At 41.6% G+C, this 26,946-nt stretch overlaps 1 protein-coding gene across 2 annotated transcripts in view; it reads right to left on the reverse strand.

Annotated features, from left to right (window-relative positions):
* The window catches only part of STXBP5L (syntaxin binding protein 5L), a gene marked incomplete at both ends in the record, with an annotated part of 209,544 nt that extends 200,269 nt beyond the window's left edge, over positions 1-9,275 (reverse strand). For both annotated transcript variants that reach the window (XM_082493120.1, XM_082493119.1), the window contains one exon: positions 9,078-9,275. In XM_082493120.1, the coding sequence (XP_082349246.1) occupies positions 9,078-9,275 (198 nt within the window). The remainder of the gene's footprint in view (positions 1-9,077) is intronic.
* Positions 9,276-26,946: the final 17,671 nt, after the last annotated feature.

Raw genomic sequence — 26,946 nt, forward strand, 5'->3', positions numbered from 1 at the left:
CCCATGTCTCGAAAAACAAGCAGACGGGGAAGAAGACCAGCCTGGCTAAATACAGAGCTTTGGCTAGACCTCAGGAAAAAAAGGAAAGCTTAAATTCTCTGGAAAAGGGGGTTGGCAACGTATGAGGACTATCAAGATATAACAAAGCTATGTAGGGGGAAAATGAGAAGGGCCAAAGCTCAATCAGAACTCAGCTTGGCCACTGCAGTTAAAGACAATAAGCAGTTATTCTTTCAGTATATCACTAGAAAAAGGAAGACTGGGGAAAATGTAGGCCCACTGATGAATGAGACTGGCGCCCTAGTGGTGGAAGACACAGAGAAGGCAGAGTTACTGAATGCCTTCTTTTCTTCGGTCTTCACTGCTAAAGCTGTCCCTCAGGAATCCCATACCCTGGAGGCAAGGGGGAAGGTCTGGAGAGAGGAAGATTTTCCCTCAGTTGAGGAGGACCAGGTCAGAGACCACTTGGCCAAGCTGGACGTTCATAAGTCCATGGGCCCTGACGGGATGCACCTGCAAGTGCTGAGAGAGCTGGCGGATGTTATTGCTAGACCACTCTCCATCGTCTTTGAAAGGTCATGGAGAACAGGAGAGGTACCTGAGGACTGGAGGAAGGCTGACATCGCTCCAATCTTCAAAAAAGGCAAGAAGGAGGACCCAAGGAACTACAGACCGGTTAGTCTCACCTCTGTCCCTGGGAAGGTAATGGAACGACTCATTCTGGATGTCATCTCCAAACACGTTGAGGAACAGGAAGTGATTGGAAGTGGTCAACATGGATTTACCAAGGGTAAATCGTGCTTGACCAATCTGATAGCTTTCTATGATGTTATAACTGGTTGGCTGGATGAAGGGAGAGTTGTAGATGTCATCTACCTTGACTTCAGCAAGGCTTTTGACACTGTCTCCCATAACATCCTCATTAGGAAGCTGAGGAAGTATGGGCTAGATGAGGTGACAGTGAGGTGGATTGAGAGTTGGCTGCAGGACAGAACTCAGAGGGTTGTGATCAGTGGCACAGAGTCCAGTTGGAGGCCTGTAACCAGTGGTGTCCCCCAGGGGTCAATACTTGGTCCAATCTTGTTTAATATATTCATTAATGACCTGGATGAGGGGACAGAGTGTATCCTCAGCAAGTTTGCTGATGATACCAAGCTGGGTGGGGTGGCTGACACCCCAGAGGGCCGTGCTGCCATCCAGCATGACCTGGACAGGCTGGAGAGCTGGGCAGAGAAGAACCTAATGAGGTTCAACAAAAGCAAGTGCAAGGTCCTGCACTTGGGGAGGAAGAATGCAAAGCACCAGTATAGGTTAGGGGCGGACCTGCTGGGAAGTAGCTCTGAGGAGAAGGATCTGGGGGTCCTAGTAGACAGTAAATTATCCATGACCCAGCAATGTGCCCTTGTTGCCAAAAAGGCCAATGGAATCCTGGGCTGCATAGGGAAGAGTGTGGCCAGTAGGTCGAAGGAGGTCATTCTCCCCCTCTACTCTGCACTGGTGAGGCCACAACTGGAATACTGTGTCCAGTTTTGGGCTCCCCGGTTCAAGAGGGACAGGGAACTGCTGGAGCGAGTCCAGCGAAGGGCAACTAAGATGATTAAGGGCTTGGAGCATCTGCCTTATGAGGAAAGGCTGAGAGAGCTGGGACTCTTTAGCCTGGAGAAGAGAAGGCTGAGGGGAGACCTTATTAATGCTTACAAGTATCTAAAGGGTGGGTTGAAGGAGGATGGAGCCAGGCTCTTTTCAATGGTTCCTAGTGACAGGACAAGGGGCAATGGGCACAAATTAGAACATAGGAAGTTCCGTTCAAATACACAGAAAAACTTCTTTACGGTGAGGGTGACAGAGCACTGGCACAGGCTGCCCAGGGAGGTTGTGGAGTCCCCTTCTCTGGAGATTTTCAAGACCCACCTGGACGCAGTCCTGAGTAATGTACTCTAGGCAATCCTGCTTTAGTAGGGGAGTTGGACTAGATGATCTCTAGAGGTCCCTTCCAACTCTGAAACTCTGTGATTCCGTGAAATAAGTAGAAATAAGTAGAAAAAAAGGTTGCTTATACAACTGATCTTTTACAGGACAGCTCTATGATCAGAACACTCCCTGAGATACACACCAACCAGGCTGAATTTCCTCCATCCTCCCAGAAGATATTAAAAACCACTTTTCCCACTGCAATAGTGAGAAGATTTCTCATTAACTAATTAGTGGCCACAGGGGATGTACAGTACATACAGTGTGTCCAGTTCCTGCTAGCAGGAAATAACAGTTAAGAGGACAAAAATTATGAAACCCAAAATAAAGGAGAGAGAACAAGAGAAAACTTGGTGATGGGAATAACTTTGTGAGAAAAGCCCTGTGTCCCAGCCATAAATTCAGTACAGTTCTCACAGGACGAGACGGCATCACCACACCAGATAGTAGGTGTCAGGCCTATGCTATATAAATGTGAGACACTGTGTTCCTCAATATGTTCCACGTTTTTTTTCACCATTTCCAGGATATCCAGGGATTTCCCAGTCCCATCATCAGCTCAGGGAAGGAAGACTGGAGTTCTGTTATTATGCTCTGATCTCTGAACAAGTGCATGTGAAAAAGTGACCTCTAAACAGGAAGAATATTAAACTATCTTAATATAGACTTTCAGTGAGGAGGGACATCGTCTCTTTCTTGTGAAGAAAAAGTATATCCTGAATTTCAATTCTTTATCTAAGGACTCCACATGATTGAAATTAATGAATCCTTGGATTAAAAAACAAAACCAAACCCCCAAACCCCCACTTGAAATAGCACAAAAAATTACAGTCAATAGTTTAACTTTTAGGTTTCCATGTGTGGAGTTAGGCGTTGAACTTGGTGATCCTTGGGGGTCCCTTCCAACTCAGGATATTCTATTATATTGCTAAAAATGCAAGGTCAACGACAAAAAGCAGAAAAACGAGAATATACATGAAGTAGGATATTCTATGCAACATGAATTTGCTCCCTTCTTGTACGGATTAATTAAGTTATCATTTTGTGCCATAGAACTTTTACCTCACTCCATGCATACTGCAGTCTGTCCTATGGACAAACCAAAAGTAAACAATTAAAGAGCTGATGTCTGCCAAACTTGTCTATTTGGTACCAAATAGGAAGGTGCAAGGTACAATTCAGATAGAAAAGTGCAGAAAGGAATTCTATCAATGGTCTTATCATTTAGTTTTATAAACAATCAAGCCAAGGGCCGTGAACTAAGCTTTTCACATGTGCTTGCTAATCCTGTTTCCATTTTGTGATGGACCAATTTGAGACAATGGAAGTTGATGATATTCATACATCTTAGGTACAATTCACAGGTCCAATGTGAAGCCAGAATTCCATCTGTAGTCATTTGATACAGGAAGGAAATTCAGAGCCATTCTGACTATATAAGGTGGACGTATAAATTGACAGTATGAATAACTAGCCTAAAGACTACTCTGTAGGTGGGCACAATACTTGCAACAAAAGGTGAAAATAATGGGAGGCATAATGGGAAGACATAAGTGGTAAGAAAATGTTAAACATGCTAAAAAAATCATGTTCAAAGTACCTCAAGCTGGAAACTCAAAACAGTGGACACTAAACAATCTGGCATTTGGGATTTTCTGTGCCTCAGTTCCTCATCTATACAACAGGAATAATAATACTTCCATCTCACAGAAACATTATGAAGGTCAATTCATTAATGTTTACAAAGCTTTCAAAACTACAGTGGTGAGCACTTCTGTTGTGAAAGTCCATGGGGAACTTAATATTCAGGTATGCTCTAAGTATGCAAAAAAATATTGGAGTGCTTTCCATTGAGCAAACACTATTCCTTTTACTACATTAGACCTATAGAATAAAAATGGGATCACGTAATTAAAGGTTGTATGCACAAGCAAACTTAAGAAATTTGAAACTTTGTTTTGCAACCTTAAAAGTCTTAAAATGGTTTTGAAGCTGTAATCGCATGTGTCAGCTTTGAAGGGTCTGCATTAATGCATTTAGAATTAATATTAGATTAACAATCAGACATAGTGATGCAAAAAGATAGGTATTTGCAAAAAAAAAACAAATCAAGAGAGTCCAGTTACACTACTACAGGTAGCTCAAAATCTTCAAAGTTCTTATTTAAAAAAGCTTTTAATGTGCTGTGCTCTTTACCACTGATAAGTCCTATTTCTAATTCATATAAACATTTAAAAAAAGAAAAATACATTATGCTCATCACACATTTCATAATATTGCCATCATCTAATTACAGAGGTGTCATTTATGGCACTGAAGTTTTAAACAGAATAAGGTTTTGCACCTAACTTTAGATCCATACTATGGTATATAAGAAAAATCCTTCCCAACATTATCTTACTTACCATTTAAGTATCAAATGAACTCTAAGCACTTACAAGTAAGGGTTAACATGTATTTCAAAAATGGGCTTTCTCTGAAATGTAGCACTTCACACACATTTTATTTTTTTTCCCCTGAATGACCTTACTACGGAAACAACACAGATTAACCAATCAGCTCGAGCTAACTAAAACACTATGGATAATTTATTAAAAAAAAAAGATTTTTTTAATCTTCATAACCAAAAATATAACTTTGTGCTATTGCAGAATTGTTCTTAAACTGCTATTCCCAAATTCATTTTATCTCTATTATCATTGAACTGTAGAGTCATGTTGCATTTGCAGCTAAAGTACCTACTTGACTGCTGTCAGAGGGACTAAATGTTGATCTTCTTAGGCTGACAAAATAAAATATTACCATCTATAAACTCTGGGAATTAGAATTTAAGACCACCTTATAGGAAATCCAGATAATTAAGGTATTCAAATTGGCTACCGATTGGATGCATCTTGAGGGATTGTTTTTGTCAAAGATAAGTAGGGTTAGGAAGCCACAATTCTAATTGGCCATGGGCTTCCATACCAGCTTCAACAAAAACTTAAAACTATTCTGGCCCCCATGGGTTTTGTATAAAAATTGGATAATGTGCATATTGAAACTATGACTATGCTATCAATATGAATAATACAGCAAGATTCAAAGGGATGTTTATTAGTTAGCAAGACTACCCAGTAATAACACTGAAGATCAGTTTTGGAGAGAATACAAATCTCATGCTCTGGGATTCAAAAGCAGTCCATAACCATCCACATTTGGGGAAAAATTCTGTGAGAAGAAGATTACTTTGTTACTTTTTGAACCTTTTCTAGGGTACGCAGTTGTTGACCATGGCTAAAGAAAACATACCGGACTATATTAATTGTACATCTAGTGAAGTGCTACTGTTACTGTGCTTTTAAGTGAGGTCTTGATTTCAAACATTTTCTGCATGAAGTTATTAATATCATGCTCTACAAATTAAACCCTATGATTGTTCTTCAAGAAAAGCTCAAGTACTCGGAGACTTACTTTCATGAAGAATACGGACTCTATGTTAAAACAATTTACATCTTCATTCTTATTCAGTTTTTCCCAACTGCGTCATCCCCTAACAATCAACCTTCTGCAAAAGTAATAAAATCACTGTTTCCTCCTGTTATGTTCTTTCTGCTCAAAGTTCTACTCAAATGATTTACAACATCCTGACTGGGATCTTCTCACTTCTTATATTAATAGGTGATCTCTCCCGAATGCTGTATTTTAGTTTCTATATGCTATGGACAAAAATAGGTGAGCCTAAAAAATCCTTGCCAGAAAAAAACCCACATATATACAGAGGGAAAACATAAAGGAGCAAAACCAAGGAAACTAGGTCTATCCCCATTAAAATTAATATAGACTTTACTAACATATTCTACTGGATCCTGCCTAGTTTTCGGCATGATGCTGTTATCTTACACATTCAACTCAATTAATGTGAACTGTAATCGATATTTTCATGATTTCCACTTGGATACCCAAATCCCAAGAGCAGCCCTAGATATAACATAAACTATACCTCAGCTTCCAGTTGTCACAAAATACAGTTCTGACAAAATTTCACATTACATGAATACTTTGAACAGGGTGCCACTGATTCATTAGTACAGTTACCAACATACAAATTTATCATGCTTAAAAAAGGCCATAGCTATTTCATATGTAATAGTTTCAAGAATATTTCATTTTTAGTCTTTCAATATGGAAGATTACATGAATGATTTAAATATAAATGCTAAAAGTAACTCATTGCGAACATCTCAGTGTAAAATGAAATATTCAATTTAATTCTACTAAGTTCTAATCTCTATCTCAAAAAGTCATTGTGGTAATAAGCATCCTAAAAATGTCACAAAATGAAGAGACAGCTTTCAAGTGTGTTACTAATGAAATCAGGTGCATTACCAATAAAAAACATGTTCTGGTAGAGGATTTGATCTATGGTTTTAGTCAAACAGACCTTCCACAAACTTCAGAAAGGCAATTTATTTAAATAAAAACTGCAGGATAAGGGCCTTAAATTCTTAAGTATGAGTCAGCTTTTAGTTTCATATCTAGATGAAGATTCTATAATCAGCAAAGAAAGGAAAACCAGCTTGGGGTTGCTACTTAGACTGTGTGCCCATCTGCCTTCATCCTGCAGATCATAACAAACCAAAACTGCCATTAGCTTTACTCAGCGTGCAGCAGGATCACAGATCATGGATCCTTACATATGCAGCCTATATAACTTACGTAACTTAACATGAAAATACACAACTGAAATACCTGAAGTTCTACATGACAAAAGCTTCAGGAAGACAAAGCTTGGATGTTATGTGTCTTGATTTTTTTTTTTTTTTCATTTAATTCAAATTGATTGAGGTACAAACTACAGCTCGGATCCTGCACCCTGAAGCATGCAGGATGAAAGCTGCGCTTGCATCGAGTCCTACTGCCTTCAGTACACTTGCATAGTACATAACACAGGATTGGGGCCTGTGGGTTTTTGTTGGTTCACTTCAACATGCTTGTAATGTTACTAAACTGTAATATAGCTGATTAAGTAGAGCTTGTTGAATAAACATTGCAGTATTTTATGAGCACATAATCACTGAGTATTTTGGAAGTTTGCTTTTAGCATAGTTTTGTATCTTGAAAAAAGGATGCTGGTGTTTTGTATACTACAGAGTAGACTTCTGCAGTACCATGCATTCTTAAGCAAGTGCTGCTGCAAGCAACCAAAAGCCTTCCTATACAAGTATTTACTTTGTTGAGAACATTTTAACATGAGAGCCAAGACAGGCAAATACTGCCTACTAAAATGTTCTCAAAATGACATATTCCTACCTACCAAGTAGATCCATTTCTAAGTAGATCTATCAGAACATAACACCAACTGTCTTCAAGTAATATCAAGACAAAGAAGGGAAATAATGGGGATTAGGCAGAAAACTAATTTCTTTTCATCTTATGTTGCTTATTTTTGCAAATATACCATACAAAATAAAAATATATCATATTAAATACAGATCTTCGACCCTGTCAAATGACTTAAACATGAAGAATGATGTTGAGTTTTAGCCTTACTTAGAAGTCTCAGAATGTCAGACCTTCTAATGATACTTTTATGTACCATGATTATTTCCACTATCGTTTTACTGAAGTGACAAAAATGGGAAATTGCTGTACTGAATACCTGGAGTTTCACAAAATGCTAAATTACTATGTACATAAGCAAAAGGAGTCAAATTCAACCCTGGGAAACAGGTACGATTCTAATGCACTGATCACTGACACTCTATTAAACTACAGAATAATTTGACTTGAAAGGCCTGAACCTGTTTTGGTTCAGGATGGCAAAGAACTATAAAACCTCCAGAACTTAGAATTATGCACAACCTATTCCAAAAGTCTCTGACTCTTTAAGTTATGGGGGTTCATCCTTCTTCCCCTGAACTCTATTAAGAGTTTTGACACTAGCTGTAGCTGAAAACCAAACAGAATTAGAATCACGACATCTGAGATCAGGCAAGCTGTGTGTTTCACAAGAATCAGATCTGCACACAAACTGTCTTATAGGCTTGTCTTGTTTGTTTATATTTGTTCCTTCTTCCCAAACACAAAAAGAAATGAGAATGTGCTGGAGTTGGCCATAACCTAAATTTTAAATCAATTTGTACCTGGTTAAAGATAAGTATACTTAACAGATGAAATTCATTTACTCTTAATAATGTAAATTACACTAAGTAAAAATTCTGGGTTTGAATCTTCCAAGCAAAAACAAATAAGCAAACAAAACTTCTAGTAAAGCCAACAGAATTAAAGTCAAAGTTAAAGATAACAGCAGATCATCATAATATAATCTTTTGGGTTTTGTCTTCATTGCAAAAGTATGATTTTCGTATTCCAGGGTTGGTCAGAAGTACCAAATAGTTTGCACTGACTTTACTTGTGCATTTAAGAACACCTCTGAAAGGTTTGTTGCAGAAAATAGTTACAAAACAAACCACACAGGAGTATCTTATGCCTCCTACTCAAATAAAATTCCTACTTAAGGACCTAAGCAACACATAATAAACAATGCCACACAAATTTGGCAACTTTTCGTATTTATGCCGTCCCAGTTAAGTTTACTGTCATGTAATCATAATCTTCAGTACTAATACTAAGAAAACACCTTGAATCTATATCAAATCCCTCACAAATAACTGAAGAGCTAGATTCATTAGTCACTGTACTGTCTTTTATTTCTAGACTGTGCCTTTTTCTTAAAAAAAGAGAAGGAAGAGAGGATGAGAAGGGTGAGGAAGGGAAGTAGATGTATACAATTTTGAATTTCTAATGACTTGTAAATGTTATCTGTACTAGCACCAATTGATTTGCTTTCCTGTCCACAATCTTGTTACTAGTTTGGGGTCCAGCTGTGAAATTAGGATTTGGCACTGAATACTGAAATCAAGATTTTAATGAATTTACTGACCATCCCAACTCTGCAGCAGGAAGAAAAAAAAACATCAGCGAGATCTCTGTCTTTTCATTCCAAAGTCCTTATACAACCACTGCAGTTCTCAAGTAAAAGGCTTATTGGTATCACGTTACTGCCCCCCTTCCCCAACGTAGCTTTTATTATTTCCATAGTAAAAAAAAATTACAGCCCTTACCTTACAAATTTGAAAATAATCTGAAGTGAGCGTCTCCTGGATCTCATCTCTGGGTGTCCCTGCAGCTCCTGCAGTCCCTCCTGGGTGCACGGAGCCACCACCAGCCCCACTTCCACCACCACTGCCACCACCACTGCTTCCACCAGGGGATGAGGCAGTTAAACCATCCAAAACTTTGCGAAAATTAAATTTCTTCATTTTGGAAAAATCTTTCGGAATATTTGGGAGGGGAGAAAAGATGTGTCGTAACGCATTCAGCTACATGTAGCGAAAGAAAAAGTCTTTAATGGTCCTCTGAGTGAGGCAGCACTTTAGTCCCTTGTACCAAACAGAATGTCAGTATTAGGTGTAATTGATTGAAAAATTCAAAGGCTTCATTTTGTCAGACGTAAAAGCTACCTGTAAAGGTCCTTTTAAAAAAAATAAATTAAAAAAAAATCCACCAGCAGCAGAACTAAAATTTACGTTCAAACAAGGAACAATGGAACAACCGCCATCGGGTTCTCTCACAAAATCCACATATAGCAGTGGTTAAAACCGAAAAGTAAATAAAAAATTCAAGCCGGCATCCGAAGCAGGAGGCTCCATCTCTCTATCCTTTCTGCCTAAGATTTGCCTTCGGCGCTTTGGCTGTTTAAACAAAACTAGGGAAATTCGGCTGCGTTCGATTTCCCCTTCCCCTCACAACCCTTTTCAGTCAGGGGTGCCGTTGCCTCCAGGCTTCCCGGAGGAGCTGATTCCCTCTCCCCCGCCACCGCTCTCCTCCCGCAGCCGCTGCCTCCGTTACCTGCCCACCCGCTGCTGCTCCTGATCCTCCTCTCTCCCCCTTCCCGGGCTCCCGGCGCGGCGGCCCCAGGGCCGGGTGGTGAAGCCCCTCGCTTCCCTCGCCACCCACCCGCCCCGCGCCGCCCCGGCCGCCGCTCCGTGAAGACCGAGCGACGGTAACGAGCGACACCACCCCCCTCCCCCCCCCCTTCCCCTCAGCCAGCCTCCGGCCGTCCCGGGCTAACTGCCTGTCCCGTCCCTGAGGTGACGGACCCTCTCAGCCTTCCCGCCCGTCCCGGTCACCGAGCCTGTGCCGTCGCCGTGGACCCGGGACCGCTCCAGGGGGACCGGACTCCCTCGGCGCCGGGGGTAACCGGGGCGACGCGCCCGGCGCGGCCGTTCGCTCTGAGGCGACGGTTCCTAACGCTCCCCCCGGGGGCGCCTGTGCCTGGCGCGGCGCGAGCGGGGAGGGGAGTGGAGTGGGGCAGGGGAGCGGAGGGCGGCGGCGGCGGCGGCAGTTGTGGTCCCAGGCGGCTGCGGCGGCTCTCGCCCGCCCGCTCGCAGCCGTTCTCCGAGGTACTGAAACCTCCGCCGGCGGCGGCGGCGGCAGCTCCGCCTCCGCCTCCGCCTCCGCCTCCACGCCCCGCCCCGGGCGCCTGCACCCCTCCCCTCCCTCGGCGCGGGAGCCCAGCTCCACTGGGGTGGGGGGTGTGAGGCCGGGAGGGAGGGCGGGGCAAAGGTTGGCGATTGACAGCAAGCAGCAGCTTCCGATTGGTTGCTGAGGGCAAAGTGGGGTGGATGTGAATGGCGGAGAGGGGAGGAGGGCGGGGACTGCTCGCAACGGTTCGGCAGTCGCTCGGCTCCAGGCGGAGCCTCAGGCCGACGCTTGCTACGGTGGGGACAGCATGGCTGACCGCCGCTGTCATCCCCGGCACCTGATTGAGCCGCTGCAAAGATGGGCACGTCGCCGCCACCAATAGAAAAGGCCTCACCGCGAGGTGTCCCCACCCCCCGGATCTGTGGGACGCCTTCCCTGCGCGACGCCCCGCCCACCAAGCCTAGCCGTGTGTGAGGGGGCGGGGCTAGGCTCGTGGCGGGGGGCGGGGCCGTCGCCCCCCGCCGGCCACGCCCCACTGCGGCGGGTTGCGCCGCGCTGCGGCCGCTGTGAGGGCCGAGAGCTCCCCGCGGCGGAGGCCAAAGGGGGAGCCGGGGCCGGAGACAGTGGGAGGACGGGAGCCCGCTTGGGTTCGTGTGTCAGTGGAGAGAGGTGAAGCTGGTTTCCCAGCTTCAGAATAAACGAACCCAAAATGTCACCGGGAGGCGGTGGTCCCGGCGGGGACGGGGCGAGGCCCTGTGCAAGGGCCCGCGGCCTCCTTTTCCTGCCGGGGCCCGGAGCGGTCTGTGCGGGTCGGTGCCCAGCCAGATACCGCCTGGCACCTCAGGTACAAATCCCCACTTCCTTCCCGAGAGGAATAAAATAAGCCACGGTTGCCCTTCACGGCGTGTGGTTCTCCGAGGCTCACCCCCAAGTCGTGGAAGCAGGTGACATGGGGTGGCATCTCCGGCCTCTGAAGTGCGAAGCAGCACGAGAAGTGTTTACAGTGTACGCGAGACTCTATGAAAAGGTTATTCCGGTCGGAAACAGGTGAGGTAGCTATTAAAGTGACTCAGGGCACAGCGCTGTCAACGTAACTTGGAAGCTTGGAAATGACTAAAATAGTGTAAAGAACAGACTTGTTCTGCATGGTACTAAATGTATATAGCACCTCTTCTTGTATAATAAAACCATAGAAGCAATGCACATTGGTCACCTCATTTTGCAGCTTCTGCAGGAGTGCTTAGTACAGTTCTGATACCCACTGTAATACCTAATCTGTTTTTGTAAACGCTACGGTAATATGTCTTTATTTCATCTTACACCGAGCTCCATACTTTTTTTCACTTCAGCTAATCCCTTTGTGTTCACAGGTACTCCCCATCTGAACAATAAAAAGATTGTGACGTTCAAAGCATAAGTATAGCTTCACTTACGTCCTCATGAAAAATAAAGGCTACATTGCTGATGAAACTGGAAAGGCTGATAGATTTCTGTAGCCAGAAAAAAAGGATCAGTGTATGGGAAACAAAATATATGAGGACTATGGCTAGGAGACAGAAATGAAAAAGAAGATTGAACTGAGTAAGCAAATCTGTAATGATGTAAATGCAGGGGTTTGGAGAATAAGGAAAAGTCAAAACTCAACTGAAGCTATTTGAAGAATGCACAGTCCTACTGATATTATGTTCACCACAGGCGGTGCAAGTGAAAAAAAAGAAAGCTGGCAAAACCCAAAAGAAAGATAACATGAATTGTAAATAGGAAAGAGAAAGATAAGGTTAAAAATGAAGTAATTAGGATGACGAAAATGTCACGGTCAGACTTGCAAAAAAGAGAATAGACTGGGAGTCAGGGGTTGATAGAAAATCTGGTAATGTAATTGTCCCACAGTTCTAGGGAGGACAGAGATAAGCTGGTTAGTTTTAACTGAAGAAAGGGAAGGACCAAATTAGAAGAATGATAAAAAGCTTTTGGAAGTGAGATAGGATGCACTTTTTTGGAATATTGGCAATATCTGTCTTTTAGAGAATCAGTATGAAGAGCTGGGTATTGATGATTAGAAATTACCTCAGAGTATCCAAAAGGGCAAGGATCCTCACACTGCCAATGTGCTGTTAGGAAAACAGACTCATAGGAAAAACAAACAAACAAACAAACAAACAAAAACTCAAACCAGATACTGCCTAATAAAACATTGAGCAATCCTTTTTAAAAACACCAAGAAAAATATTGCAGTTCACTACATGTGAATGTAAGGGATGTAGGTCCCTTTTGAAAATTTTGCTCTAAGCTGGACGTAAATCCAGAAGCAGAGACAGAGCAATGGAAATGAGAGTTGTGGGGTGGTGCAGAAGGAGACAGGACATCAGAGGACATAGGAAAACCCAGTAATAATGATGACATACACAGAAAGGAGTCCCATTGAATGACCTAACTGGTGAGGAATTCTGTTGTAAAACAAAAACAAAACAAAAAAGGAAAAAAAAGATGGAACAATTTGGCTTTGAAGCAGAAACAGAAAAAAGACATTTGCTTTTTGTTTAGTGGAGAAAAAAACAGTGGACAGGTGAGACATTCAGTTGCTGGTTTGCACTGTGTTTAGACAGTATTGATGTTTAGTAGGACACTTCTGAGGTTGCATAGTTTTGACACCAAGAGTTTTAATAATAGGTTTGAAAAATGATGAAATCGTGGAAAGATTTTAGATGTTAAATTGATACATAACAAATGAAATAACACATCGTAATGCTTTGTGGAATATATGTATCTGAATCTGTATTTTAGACAGTGAGGGGAGAGAGTATATTCCTTATTGTTTTCTTCTGGATAGTGTCTTTTACATTTATCAGTCATCTTGTTCTGCAAGGTCAAACAGAAAGCAAATGTTAAAAGGATAACAGTTTGCTAGCAAGATTTTGCTGAGAAAGAGAGCATCTTTAACAGTCTACACTATCAAAATTAGTATGAACTCTCATTTTGATTTTTGCTTAGGTAGGCTTGTAACTACATGTGTAATATTAAGAAGATTGTTCAGAGCTAAACCTAGCATAGGAGACATATTAATTCAGCATTATCTAATCTCAGTCCCGTTCAAGAGCTAACCAAGAAAATGGAGAATGAGGAAAGGCATGCTTAGATCAGCTGACCAGAAAGTGATAATAGTAGAGATTGTGTATGCTTTGTAGATGACTGATCATTAATGTTCTGGTCAGTTCTTTTGGGGGTATTTTTGCTTACCTCATCTGGCTTTCTTGTATTATTTTTTTGATACCAAATTCTGCTTCAGCCAATGGGCTAGAATTTCCTGACTTTGTGAAGCTGTAAACATATTTTAATATCAGGCTTATATTCATGCTAGTTTAAATAAAGACATGTAGAAGTGTGCAGTGAGGCTTCTTTGGCTTTTAAAGATCATTCATAGGTGGCTCCTGGTTTCACAGTTTACACTTTTTAAATGATTCATACTACTCCTTTTGATAATACATGAATTAGTAGTCAAAATCAATGACCCCTGAGAGGTCATTGTATACCCATCAGCAGCTGACTAGACCACAGCCTTGCAACTATATCCTGCAAGAGAAGCTCTGTGCTTGTGCAGAACTGAAGGGAAAGGATGTAGTCAAATACCAGAAACCCATTTATGCCAATGCAGGCAAAACCGTGACTCTCCATAGCTGCCTATTCCTCATTAGATTTCAGGACATTTGCCAATATTATCCATGTTTCTGTGTAATTCCAGAACATCAAATGGCAACAAGCATAGTGTTCCTGCCTGCAGAGCCCCACTAAAAATATCCCCAGTCAGTGCTGAGTATCTGGTTAGAACAGCTTGCTGAACTCTATCAATTAGCCAGATCTTAATCTATTTAATGTGTTTTATTAAGGCTATATAATGCTAATGTTTTAATCAAAATGTCAAGCAGTACTAAATCAAATTCATTAGGAAGGTCCAAGTCTATCACATCCATGTGGTTACCTTGATCAAACAAACCTGTAATCTCATCAAAAAGTGAAGTCAGGCCTGCTTGTCAAGACTTGTTTCCATAATGCCATGTGGACTTGCTTTCATTATATTCCTACCCTTTAACTCCTTATTGATTGAATCACACATAGTGTGACTGCTTTAATTCACATAACATCACTGTTTTGTCTAGGATTACCGAGGATGCCAGGTCTATTATTACCTGGGTCATTCTGCTTGATTCTTGGAATAACATGAGGTTTCCTTTGGCCCTTCAAGTTCGTAGCTGTACAGAGAGCTGTTAAAAATTAACATTAGAAGGCTGGAAGTCTCCTACTATTTTAGGATCTTTGGATATGCAGGTGCCGCAGAGGTTGCTGATTGAAAAACAGCAGTGCCATTTTCATCCTTCATAGGTGTCAATGGATAGAAAAATAATTCATCATCCTCATGTAATATTAATATATTATCTTTTTTTTTTTTTCTTTACAAGTACAGGATAGAAATATTTGCCATAAAAATGAGATCTTTTATGCGTGCTCGGAGACCAGGTTTCTCATTGAAGAAGCTGTGACGAGGTGGGATGTGTCTGTACAAAACTGAGAATGTAATTTTGTAGTAACTCCATTTTCCACAGCAGGCCAAGTACTGGTGTAAAGTATCCCATTGATAGAGTTACCTGTTACAGCTTGAGGTGATCCGTTCTCAATGCTGTTGAAAGGGAAGGTCCTGCATCCACTTGAGCTCTTAGGTTTTTTTTCCCCTTCAGCAATATATTAATTTTCTAGGAAAGTCAATAGTTTTCTTTTGGGTTAATGAGTTGGATTAGCTTTGTGCAGGGTCAGACAGGCACTGGCTGTGCAAAGACAGACAGAGCTATAGGCCTGCACAGGAAGATGAGGGTAGTCTCCCTTTTGTTAAACTTAATTCAGCTCAGGCATACAATGTAACTTCATTGTGATGGTGGCCTAATGAGTTACATTCTGAATATATTCCCTGCCCAGTAAGAGCTGCATGTCTCAGTGAAGAACTATCACAAGCCACCTAAGCAGCAGTTGGGGGCATAAAATTTTGACTAGTTTTTACAGACTGTCCTGTTGCGGTAGAGCAGTGTATTTCTTGCAGAGGGTTCTCCCAGGGCTGAAGTGGGACTCAGCCTAGATTTGGTTGCTCTGAAAGCAGGGGTCTTTTTCTAACACATTATGGAGTACAGGCTGTAAGAGAAGCCACAGAAAAGTTAAAACCTCAGTGAGTATTATCTGCACAGCAGTTACTTGCTGAATCTTTCCTGTAGCAAATATGCAAAACTCTGGGATGTCTGATAGAGATAACTTGAGTTCTGGTCATGACAATGTGAGGCCTCGCCTGGGACACAAAACTGGTCTAAGATGCTGGGTAAATACTAAGGTAGTTAATATATGCCGTATACCATGTTGCCACAGTTTTCTTATCAGCCTTTATTGTAGTTCTCAGGCTGAATTTTTGGTCTCTGTGCAGCCAGCTTGCATTGTATTCCATACACAGTTTTCTAGTTCTTCCTCTTAAGCCCTTTTCTTAACACTTCATTTTATAGATCACTAGCTGTCACATAGCTTAGCTACCTCTTTCCCCTCTTACTCCTTCAGTAAGAATTTGACAAAAATGTCTATCTTTCCTAGGTCCTGCTGTGAGCCAGGCTATTTGAACTTCTAATGACCCAGGTTTGCAATCCAGCCTGTGCACATCCAATCTATCTAAAGGTGTGATGGTTCATTAAAATATTTTTAGTAACTGGCACAGCCTGTCAGAGAGCAAAGTTGTTATTTTCTTACCCTGAAGTTTTAATTTCCACCAAAAATACATCTGACTTTTGATCAATATGTACCCTTTCTGATTTTTTTGCAAAAGATTTTCATTGATGCTTTTTCCATTCTGAACATCTTCATCTTCTCCAGTAGCTGCAAAACAGCAGGAACTGATGCCTTTTCAAAGTCAGTTGCTATTAGTTCTTAGAACAGCTTTCCAAAAAAACTATGAAAATGTGATAGTTCTCAATAGAAAGAAAAGCTAATGGTTCTTGACCAGATGTTTACCTATTGGCGTAATATATAGCTAGATCACCAAACTGACCAATCACACTCCCAAACACATTAGCAAGAGATCACAGATTTCCAAGTCATCAAGGATAAGCTTTCAGATAAAGAACTTAAAGCATTAGTCGAGCATGTTAGATAATCTACTGTATTTAAACCCCGTGAGAGAACAAGATCCTTTATTAAAGCAGAATCAGTAAGAGCTTTAGCAAATCAGGAAGACTGTAATTCACAGTGAATATTCTTTTTGTTGTCAGCTTTGCTACAATTTGATGTTATATGCCTTTTCCCGTTACTGCTCTGAGTTTTTCTGCAAATTGTCAGTGGCATTTGAAGTGACAGCTAATGTATTCCAAATTGTTAGTTCATTTTACTGGATTCCACACTAACAAAGGTCTCAATGAGAACTGGGCTACTTGTCTTGGTTGCTTTCAAACCCACACAGTCTTGCAAGTTTGAAATGTAGTCTTTGAATTCATATTCCACTTACAGGAGAGTATAAAACAAAGGCATAAGGAGTTAGAAAGAAAAAAAATACATGTAATGAGTCTACACTTGCTCTATAGAAAAGCCATCAGCACAGTTTGCATTTTTGGGGGGCTTCTTCCAATACTCACAGAAAAGAGACTTCTTTTTAGCTGGGGAAAATTTCAGCTGCCCTTCAGTATCCTTTAGTTTAAATTATAGGGTAAAAAGGTCCATTCACTCAAACTAGTTTGATGAATCATAGGAACCAAAAATATAATGTGTCAGCTCACAAAACATCAGATATCACATACTTGGTCTCTGTGCAAAAAAATCATCATAGAAAACTCTAGACCTGCTGTAGCCTTGGTCCAAAAGCAGGTGACTGGTAATTTGTGTAGATGGCCTTAAATTTAGTGTAGATATTTGCATAAAAGAGGAGCTGGAAAGATGAAGGCAGAGAGAGAAAAGGAGAGCAAAGGGAAAAAGGAGCCCACATTCCAGTATTTCAATCCTTCTAAAGGATTAAAGGCAAGTTTTATGTCTGCATCTTTCATTTTTAACAATTGATATGTTCTGTAAATGCATTACTATTGACCTGCGAGACCAATACGCTTGTCTCTTCTAGACTAAGCAATACTTCATAATAAACAGCCTCATCAGAAGGCTCCAGGGAAGAAATGCTACCTGCCGTCTGACTTTCAACACTTTTATAAGTCCGTGAAGAAAAGCTAGCTAATACTCTGTAGCATCATCCCTCCAAACCATTCCCCAAACCAGGGCCACATCCTGACCACAGCCATGCCTTGGTCTTTCATTGCAGAAGGACTGCAAACCACCTAATCAGCTGTCTAAGGGTTACATCAAGCTGAGCTGGTCCATGGGTGAATTTGATCACTGCAGTGGCTCTTATGCCTTCCTTTCCCCCTCCATCAGGCTTTTTTTTCCCTTTAATCTTAATTTAAGAACAAATTGAAGGCAGATTGGACCATTCTGTCTCCTCTGCAAGAATCCTACGAAATATTCCATCCTAGTCTCGACGCTTCATTGAAAGGAAGTCTGGCAGAAATGTTAGCAGTGAAAATCCAATCAGTCCTAGAAGTTAAAAAAATGTTTCTTCATGCCAGGAATGACAGCTGTATTATTCCTCAGCCCTTGTTCTGTCTCTCAGTCAGGGATTTTCTTTATGCCAAGGTGATATATCAACTAGGAATTTGGTATGTAGTGCCTGTATTGGATTGGATTGAGTTGTCTCAGGGGCTTCGAGTCCTTGCTGTCCCATTTGCATCCATCAGGTAGCGGATATTTGCAGAGTGCTTTTTCCAGCTAAGAAGTTAGTGCAGTGCTGATCTGCAACACAATGCTGAACATAAAGCCTGTCCCTCTGCAATTTGTGTGCTGTGTGTAATCCTATAAATGGCCATTTCTTCAAGCACTGAAGGAAATGAGAATGCCCGCTATCCGTCTCAGGCCAGACTTGAGCTTAACTCTTCAGTGTGTAATCAGTATATTTTACTTAGGGTGACAGGAATAATATGTTTTCCAGTTCAGAAGTTCAAAACAGTGTTAAAATATTTGTAAATATATTGTAGTGAATGTCTAAATGTAAATTAAAACAGGGAATGTTTGCTTTGAAAATATCACTATTATTTTTTCAAAATGTTGCTTGCAATTTATTTGTACTAGAACCATCTTCTACATACTTACTCAGTCTTCCCGTTGACTCAAACTGGCCCAAAATATCTGTCACTGACATCCACTCCTGTACTTTATAAAGGATTTGCCAGTGACTCAGGTCTGTTCATCTTCACTTCTTTCATTTAAAAAACCCAGAGAATTCAGATTTATTAAATCTTGAGGGACAGTCTGCAGCTCAGTTGTGCCAGGCTCCCTGTTCCACTGTGCTCCAAAATTAGGCATCTCAAACAAGAGATGACCAGAGAAATCCTCTTCTAAGGAAAAACGAAGTAAGAACCAGGATGCCCTGATTCCTCACCTCATCACATTGGTGGCTGTTTCCATTTCTTCTTACTGAGCAAGGGTTTTAATTTCTGCTATAGGAAAGGGTATCTATTCTTCTCACCTCACCTGCTTATGGTGATCGTCTTGTTTCTGTTCCCATAGCTTCTGATCAGCTTGTCATACATACCATGTATCTCTAGGCCACACAATTGAGCGAGACAAATGTAGTCCATTGGTTTTACTGCAGGACTGAATCTGAACATGAGGAAGGGTCCGTTTGAACTGACATTTAGGGGTGAGCACGCGGGTTTCTCAGTCTGAGTGGCAGAAGGGAGAAGCAGAGCCCAGGAAGCAGAAGCAGGGGGCTGTGGCACAGCTCCTGGGAGATGCAGCTTCCCCGCAGAACAGAAGCACAGGGAAAGTCCCACGGGCTTGGCAGGAAAGGGACAGAGATGGCCATCAAGCTCCACCTCTGAACCTGATGTGAATCAGGTTCTCAAGCTTGGGCAGGAGCTGTGGCCACTTGGTTGGGGGATTACAGTTACATTAGCAAGACTCTCTCAGGCAGACCCTCTGCCTTGTAGGTGGGATACACCAGACTGATGTGCATACCTATCCCATCTGTGTCATAAAGCCATGCTTTATTGCCCAAATCCAGGAAAAGAATTCAAAAAACTTTCTATTGTTCTACTAAGTGACTAGCAAATAATTGCGTAGCCCACTCATGTACGTCACATCATGCTCATCTCTATCCACAAGGAAAATCACATTTAATCTTTGGCTCCAGCATTAGGAAAGCGTTCAAACTGATAAATCATATGGAGCATTTTGATAGTTTCTTCCCAACAGAATTCACTTTTCTGTATTTTTGAGAATTATTTTCTCATATCTGTAAAGTAAATCAAACTATAAATCCTGGTCTAAAGGATAACACTAAGAATCTGGCAGTTATTAAATAACATGCACCCAAACCTAAGTATGCTGTTTTTCATTCATTTGTCACGCATTTTGGTCATTTGTTTTACCTGTTGGCAGGTTTGAAGGTGAATAGGTATAATAGATACAAATACTAATCAATTTGGTATTTAAGTTTGCATACTGGTGCCTGGACTGTAGGAGTTCAGGTGATTCATCAAAGGCTCCTTACTCTTGTTCCCCAGACAGTACAGATTCTGACCTTTTCCTTATGAGCCCAGCATTTCCAGAAAAATCAGGGGGAGGCGTATCTAAACTTTCCATTCTTGGTTAAGATGAACACAGCGTCCCAGCCCTGCTTTGCGTCTGCTGTGTGGTTACAGGCAAGTTGTGAACCCAGAGTTCTCACTCCTTTTGAACATTAAGATCCCCAGACATTTTACGGATTGTGTGCCTTCTGAAATGTTCAGTTTTGATCAGGTGCACATACACTTCCTATTCATTGCTCAGCAATATAACCTATGGAGGATGATTGGCATTCATACTAGAAATGCATTATGCTTTCCTACCAGTATGAATTATTGCTTTCATCTCTGAATTTACATACATTGATACTTGTGCAGATTCTAGACACATTTGGAAGGAAATGCATTTCGAGTGACTGATAGAACAAAGAAGATTTCTAGTTCTCATCAGCCTGTTCTTTAAAATATATCACATAACTGACTGACTTAGTATTTTGATCACTGCATTTAGCTTAGGCTCACCAAAACTGACGTTATCAAGGTGGGTTTGTCTTTTCTTCCCAGGGATTTGTGCTAAAATTCAATCTGTGCTGCATCCTTAGGACAAAAACCACAACATTTTAAGGTTTTTCTATTCTGATGCTACAGATGCCACTATGCTTATTTAGAAGAAAAAAATTACTTCAGTTCTTTAAGATGCCCTCTTTGCTCACATAGTTGGGATTTGAGTCCTCCACTCAAGAAATGGTTTTGTTTTAGTGTTAGGTTGCACGTGTTTATGTCTCCGTAGTTTGTTCTGTTAAACTGAAGGACACTGCAGATGCAGATGCTTTCTGTGATGTATAACCATTGACAGGACCCAACATGTCAGCTTTTACCTATTCATGAGTGTGGGACTCATGGAAGCTGAAGGAAGTATTCTACCTCTTCACCAACTCATATTCTTCATCTGCCCTGTATGATTCAAGTAGGTCTTCCCCCCTCCCTTTATTTTACAATTTCTGGTGTGAATACATAAAAAGCTTGAACTCTGGATACATGTTGTATTTGACAGGCTAATTGACCCATTGTAATTAATTGTCTTTGGCTCACACGTGAGAGATCACCTCTCCCATAAGTAGCTTTTAAGGAATCCAGTCAATAATCTCCTTAAGCAGCTATTCTGTTCCAGCTTCTTCTAAGGCATTTGCTCACACAGCCTCCACACTAGACTCATCCAGCAAGGAAATCCCCTAAGACTGTTCGCTGAGCTCTGGGAGAATCCTATCTCACAAAATCATTCCTGGAAAAGAGGGGTCATTATATTTTATTCAGATGCTCTTTTGCCTCAGGAAAGGTAGTTGAATTAAGCTGACCTCAACTTGTCTTTGAAGTTTTTTCCAACTTCTAGGAAAAATTACACATAAAATACTGGGAGATAGGTATGGCCCTATATCACAGTTTCTGATATTACATTAAAATCACTTTTGAGTACAAACCACCATATTTACAACCCCTTGCTATCATGCTGAGATAAAAATATTACTTCTATTAATTTTAAATAAGCTTTGACAACAAAGTATAAAAACATACTGAGTCTCAGTTTTTGCCTGGCTTAACTCAGTAATTCATGAATCAAGACACTCTAGTGTTTTTTCCCGACTGCATCACAAATGTTTTTTGAAACATCTCGTTTGGTCCTCAATTCCTTCTTTTGTCATGCAACCTGCTCTGTCTGGTAAGCAAAAGGATACTAGTATGGTAATAATGTAATAGCCAGAAGCAGTAAAATCTCTGTTTTCGCCGCCTTACTAGATGCAGGAGCTGATAAAGCGATAGCATATGAGAGATGTAGTTGGGTCAACGAACAGGACAGGCTGGAATTTAGAATAATACATAATGGGAGCCAGCAAGACTTAAAGAGAACCTGGGTGGGAGACTTGGGAGAAAGCTAATTCAGAATAGATACCGGTGTGAGAAGGAGGGCATAGGTTTTCAATGTTGATTTGGAAAGAGAAGAGGGAATAATAGAGAAGGAGGGGAATAAACAGAAGGGAGAAAAAACAGGAGGGGAAAAAAACAAAATCAGCTTTCTGTTTTGGCCATACTGAATTTAAGTTGACAGCTACCTAGCTCCAAAATTATGTCATACAAAAGCTGAGATGTTAGTTTGGACAGGAGACTGACACCAGTCAGTACTGTGTTTGTCAATATAGCGGTGGTGGTTTGAATCTGTTTGTAGATGAAATTATGGGGAGTCTGTAGGGGGAAACAAAGTTTTAGGGCCAAGGCTGTGGAACCACTGCAAAACATTTCAGACATAAGAGCCACATTAGAGGGGTTAGCAGGATTATGTCATCCTAACCAATTGTGGCCGACACAGAAGCACAGAGACCAGGATGCCATGCCAGCCTTGGAAACAGCTCATGTATTTGAAGACAGAGCTCCGTTCAGTGGATGGTTGGCAGGATGAATGGATCTCTGTTCTTCTCCATGGTGAGTGCAGAGGAGTCCTTAGCACAGCAAACTTAGCACGGGGCCTAACATTTTTGTATTAATCATGGGAGTGGCACCAGGACAACCACCCAAGTTTTCAATCAATCTTCCCCTTACTTTGTAAAGAGGAAATAAAAACCTCAGACTACTGCTCTGAGTGTCTCTAAGTTGAATAATGGATGACCACTCATTTGGGCTTTGTGTTGATGAGAGTAGGGCAGTCCTGGCCTGACTCAACCTGACATTACACCAGCCATCTCTCCCTTGCTTTGTGCTCTGTCCTTTGTATCAGATCTTGAGAGGTCACAAGTGTAACTCAGATCAACATGCTGAAACTATTTGCTTTTTGGCTGTGTCAATTTTCTGACAGACCAGCTTGTTCACTCGGCTCAACCCACAGTTGCACAACCTCTAGAGCTTAGAGCTAATGCAAGGAAAGTAGCAGGAGCACACAACTGGGACAGGGGAGATAGCCCCTTCCAGCAGCCACCTGGCAAAGTGCAGCAAAAAGCAGCACTGGAGCCAGTCTGCCTCTCGTTAGGGTAGAGTAAAAACACTCCTGTGAAGATGAAGCAGGCTATGATTTAAACCCAAGTTACCAGAGTGCAAAGCTCCAGTTTTCTATTGCATTTACATGTATTAACAATAAAACTACTAATTGCCTCATCTTTGATGGGTTTTGCCTTTTTGCACATTTCTTTTCATCTTCTACTAAAGCAAACACTGTTTAGATTCCCTTCCATAGGCCCACTTTGCACTGAGGTCTGCATGTGGACATTTTTTGGATATAAAGTGTGAGCAATCACTTTTAACCTCTGAAATTAGCAGATATACTCAGGGGTACTTCTTCTCCACCTTTAGTTCAGTTTTTACAACAAATAAATCAAAAAAGGCAAGTGCTCAGAGCAGGATACAGTTCTCAACTTTAAGACCAACCAGTCAGTAGGTGGGAGGTGGGAAGTATCTGCCAGTGTGACCTGGGGGATAATAGATGAGAGTATTTTGACACTGCATGTTTCTCTCATGCACTGTGCCTGCCTCCTCTCACCTTGATTATAAAGTTTAAAAAAAATCCAATTCTTCACCACCTACACACATGCTATTAAAGTCATGATGTGTATTAACAAAAAATCTTTCCCAGCTGGATGGGAAATTGCTGATGGTATTGCTAACAACAGAAGCCAGCTCTTCATTGTGCAGCCATCCACCATGATGCCGTAAAACCAAAGCCTGCCAGGTTTTACAGTTTTAGAAATTGTTAGTTTCTCATCCACTCCTCCATCTTTCCTTCTGGTTTTTTTTTTTTTTTTTTGTTTCGCCTCCTCTCTCCCTGGATAAATATAAACTGCCAAGATCATGGGTAGCAGTGACAAAGCATGATGGAGAGGTGACCAAAGACTCTTTCATGTGTTCTATTATTTTTGGGGACGAAGTGGGAAGGAGCAAGAAGGACAGCACAGGCAGACCTGCATTCTGGGTCCTAGCTCAAGAGTGGCTGCAATTACTGATGCTCCCTCCTGATCTCCCCCCCCCAGCAAACAGGTATGGCTGTGGATGACTCAGGGCTAAGCTATTTTTAAGAGAGTCACAAACTCCATTTAACAAGGAGCAGTTCTGAAGCAAGTCCCTAAGCCCACAGTATCTTTCAAATTTCAGGAAACAGAGATGTAAGGTCAAACTTCACAGCCGTCCTGCTCTCATAATGCACCACCTGACAGCTCTGGTCATGCATTTGGACTGGGGTTAGGAGGTGATATCACAAGTTAGCGCTCCTTGCTAGTCTGAAGTAGCTATGCTTTATCTGTGGAAAAGATACTGGTTTATTTACTACTTCTTAGTAACTTAGTCTCTCACTAATTACTATTATTTTTCTCTGGGATATCTTCAAGGTTTGCAACAGAAAATATTGGACAAGGGAAACAGAATGACAAAGCTGGTCTCTAGGAGAAGAGATTTTCTCTGGAATTCAGTCCAGCAAGAGCTACTGCTACTTCGGTGTACTTTTTTGCATAGAATTCAGTTGCTGAATATCATGTACCTACTTGTGCTGGCATTTAACAGCTGTAGTCCTGAATGGTTCGGTCTATGCTGGAAGGATTGGTCTGTTCTTAGTAGTCCCTATTTCTGCTGTTGTCTTTGAGACACTATGAAACAAGAATGATTGACATGTGGATCAAAGTACAGGCTCTAGGTAAATTGTAGGCAATTAATTCCCATACCAAAAAGAAACGTGTCAAAAAACATTAAGGTATAAATAGAAAACACATATCTCGGTCAAAACAGAACCCATAGCTGCAAACAAAAGTAATCCTATTGCCACTGTCTTCTGAGCCCACATGGAACTAAGGCAAGTAATTAATGAGATTTCTCCTTGTGTCTGCGTGTTGTAGGTCCTTTTCAGCTGCTACTGAATATTTCCTCTGCTTTCATTTATCTTCTCCCAGCACTTTAACACCAAATAACAATTTGCACTTCGTAATTAAGACCTGTCTTGCAAGCATAACAGACTCTCATCTTCTGCACAGCTGTGGGACCTGTATCACACCTCCTCTCCCCAAAAGGAGCTGATCTGAAACATGTGAGGTGAGTCACTATCTAGGCCAACAGAGTTGGGACTGGGGAATGAGATACCTGCACCAACCTTTATGGTGGGGCTGCAGCACAGGTCTTTTGTTTTAACACACATTGAAGTGAGAAAGAAAGAAAAACACCAGAAAGAATTGTGTCTCAGGGCCACGGGATCTCTGTGGGGAATTTGGAGGATGCTCAGAGCAGGAAGAAGGCAGAAAACACATGGCTAGTCTCTAGAGGGAACTAGCTCCCACCAGGGGGACTGATCCACTTTGTGACTCGGCTTGGAAATCAGGGCAAACATCTCTTAGAGTGGATGGCCTTTAGCAGTGTAGGTGTAGCTATGGTAACTGGGTATTTCTCCAGTAACTACCATCAGTGAAAGAGTTAACAAGTTCCCAAGAGCTGAAGTTAACCAGAGCTGAGTTATAACCTGCTTGCATTGTCCCTTGGGATTTTTTCTTTCTTCTGCCATCTCATTCTGTTTCTCGGCAAGGTGGTAGCCCATGCTCACCTCCACCCTAATCTAAAACCGGAATGGCTATCTTGACATCGCATAGCAGCTACTGCTGTATAAATGGAAGAACAGAGAGAGTTGTTGCTGCTTACTCACAGTTACAGGTCTCAAAGGCACATAGACTTTTCTCTGTCTTCTCCAATTCAGATAAATCTGTGCCTTCTGGTGTGGCTCATCACTTTTGGTTTGGTCTGCCCTCCTTATGAGTTTGGCAACACCTGTCTAAAAAGTTGAACTCACATCACTGGTGCTGGTTCAGTCAGGTACCATACATGTCACCTGTGCCCCTTTGCAAATGGTCTGACTTGGTCCTTGCTGTGAAGTCACCTTACCATCACCAGGCCAGCCTAGGGAGATGCAAGGATCGTCCCAGGGCCTGGTCTGAGTCTGGAAAGTGTGGGCTACCTGAGAGTCATTTAGAGGCTTGCAGGCAAAGCTGTCTTCCCTTTTTTAATACTTTTGCATCCCTGTCCCAAATCTAGAAAGTTATTGCATAGCTGCATTTCACCCTCTCTAAAGCCTATATGTACATTCCCTGTGCCTTTCAATGGCCAGTCACGGCAACAACAAATTATTATTTAAGGGTTGTTCTGTTCCTAAATAAAGCAAAAGAACATGGCATGTGAAGCCACAAGTAAACAAAACTGTAATTCCTGCAAATGTGGCTAATTAGAAATGGCTGATTCCATTTTCCCCTGTGGAGGGAGATGAGATCCTATTCCTCTAAGCTCTAGAGTTAGGAGACTTACTCATATCAGCATTAAGAAAACCTTACAATGAGTGTTGGGGGGGTGGGGGGTGTTGCAAACAGAATGGGCCCAGATTCGCTGATTCTTGCATTCTTTCGTCTCATTTCTATCCATTTGGCTTAGATATTTTTTGAATTGTGCTGACCAAAACATTCTTTGATACTCTCCAGCTATGTTACTTGCTTAAAGTCATGACATCTATTAATCCCAATATCCATTTGATATAGCATTTTGTGCATTTGTGCCAGCCAGATCTAGTAATTCCCCCTTGACCATGTTCTCATTAACCCTACAACTCTTTCCTGTGATCTTGCCCATTTCTCTGTACTGATGTTTATTCATCCCTTCCTTCATATTTATCGGGGTTCAACTTCAATTTGTTGATTTCAGCTCATTCCTCTAGCTCGTACTTTGCATATTCTCACCCTTCAGAGTTATGTACGTGCTTCCATCTTTCTGTCCTGCAGGTATGGCTAGGCTCTGCACAGTCTGTTCTCAAGTTGAGAGGGGTTGCTTGAGCATGACAGGAGAACTCATTGCTTAATCCTCCACCGCTAACACTTATCCTAGGTGT

This window comes from Vanellus vanellus (genome assembly GCF_965231255.1).
Source record: "Vanellus vanellus genome assembly, chromosome: 1".
In the NCBI taxonomy this organism is placed as follows: Eukaryota; Metazoa; Chordata; class Aves; order Charadriiformes; family Charadriidae; genus Vanellus; species Vanellus vanellus.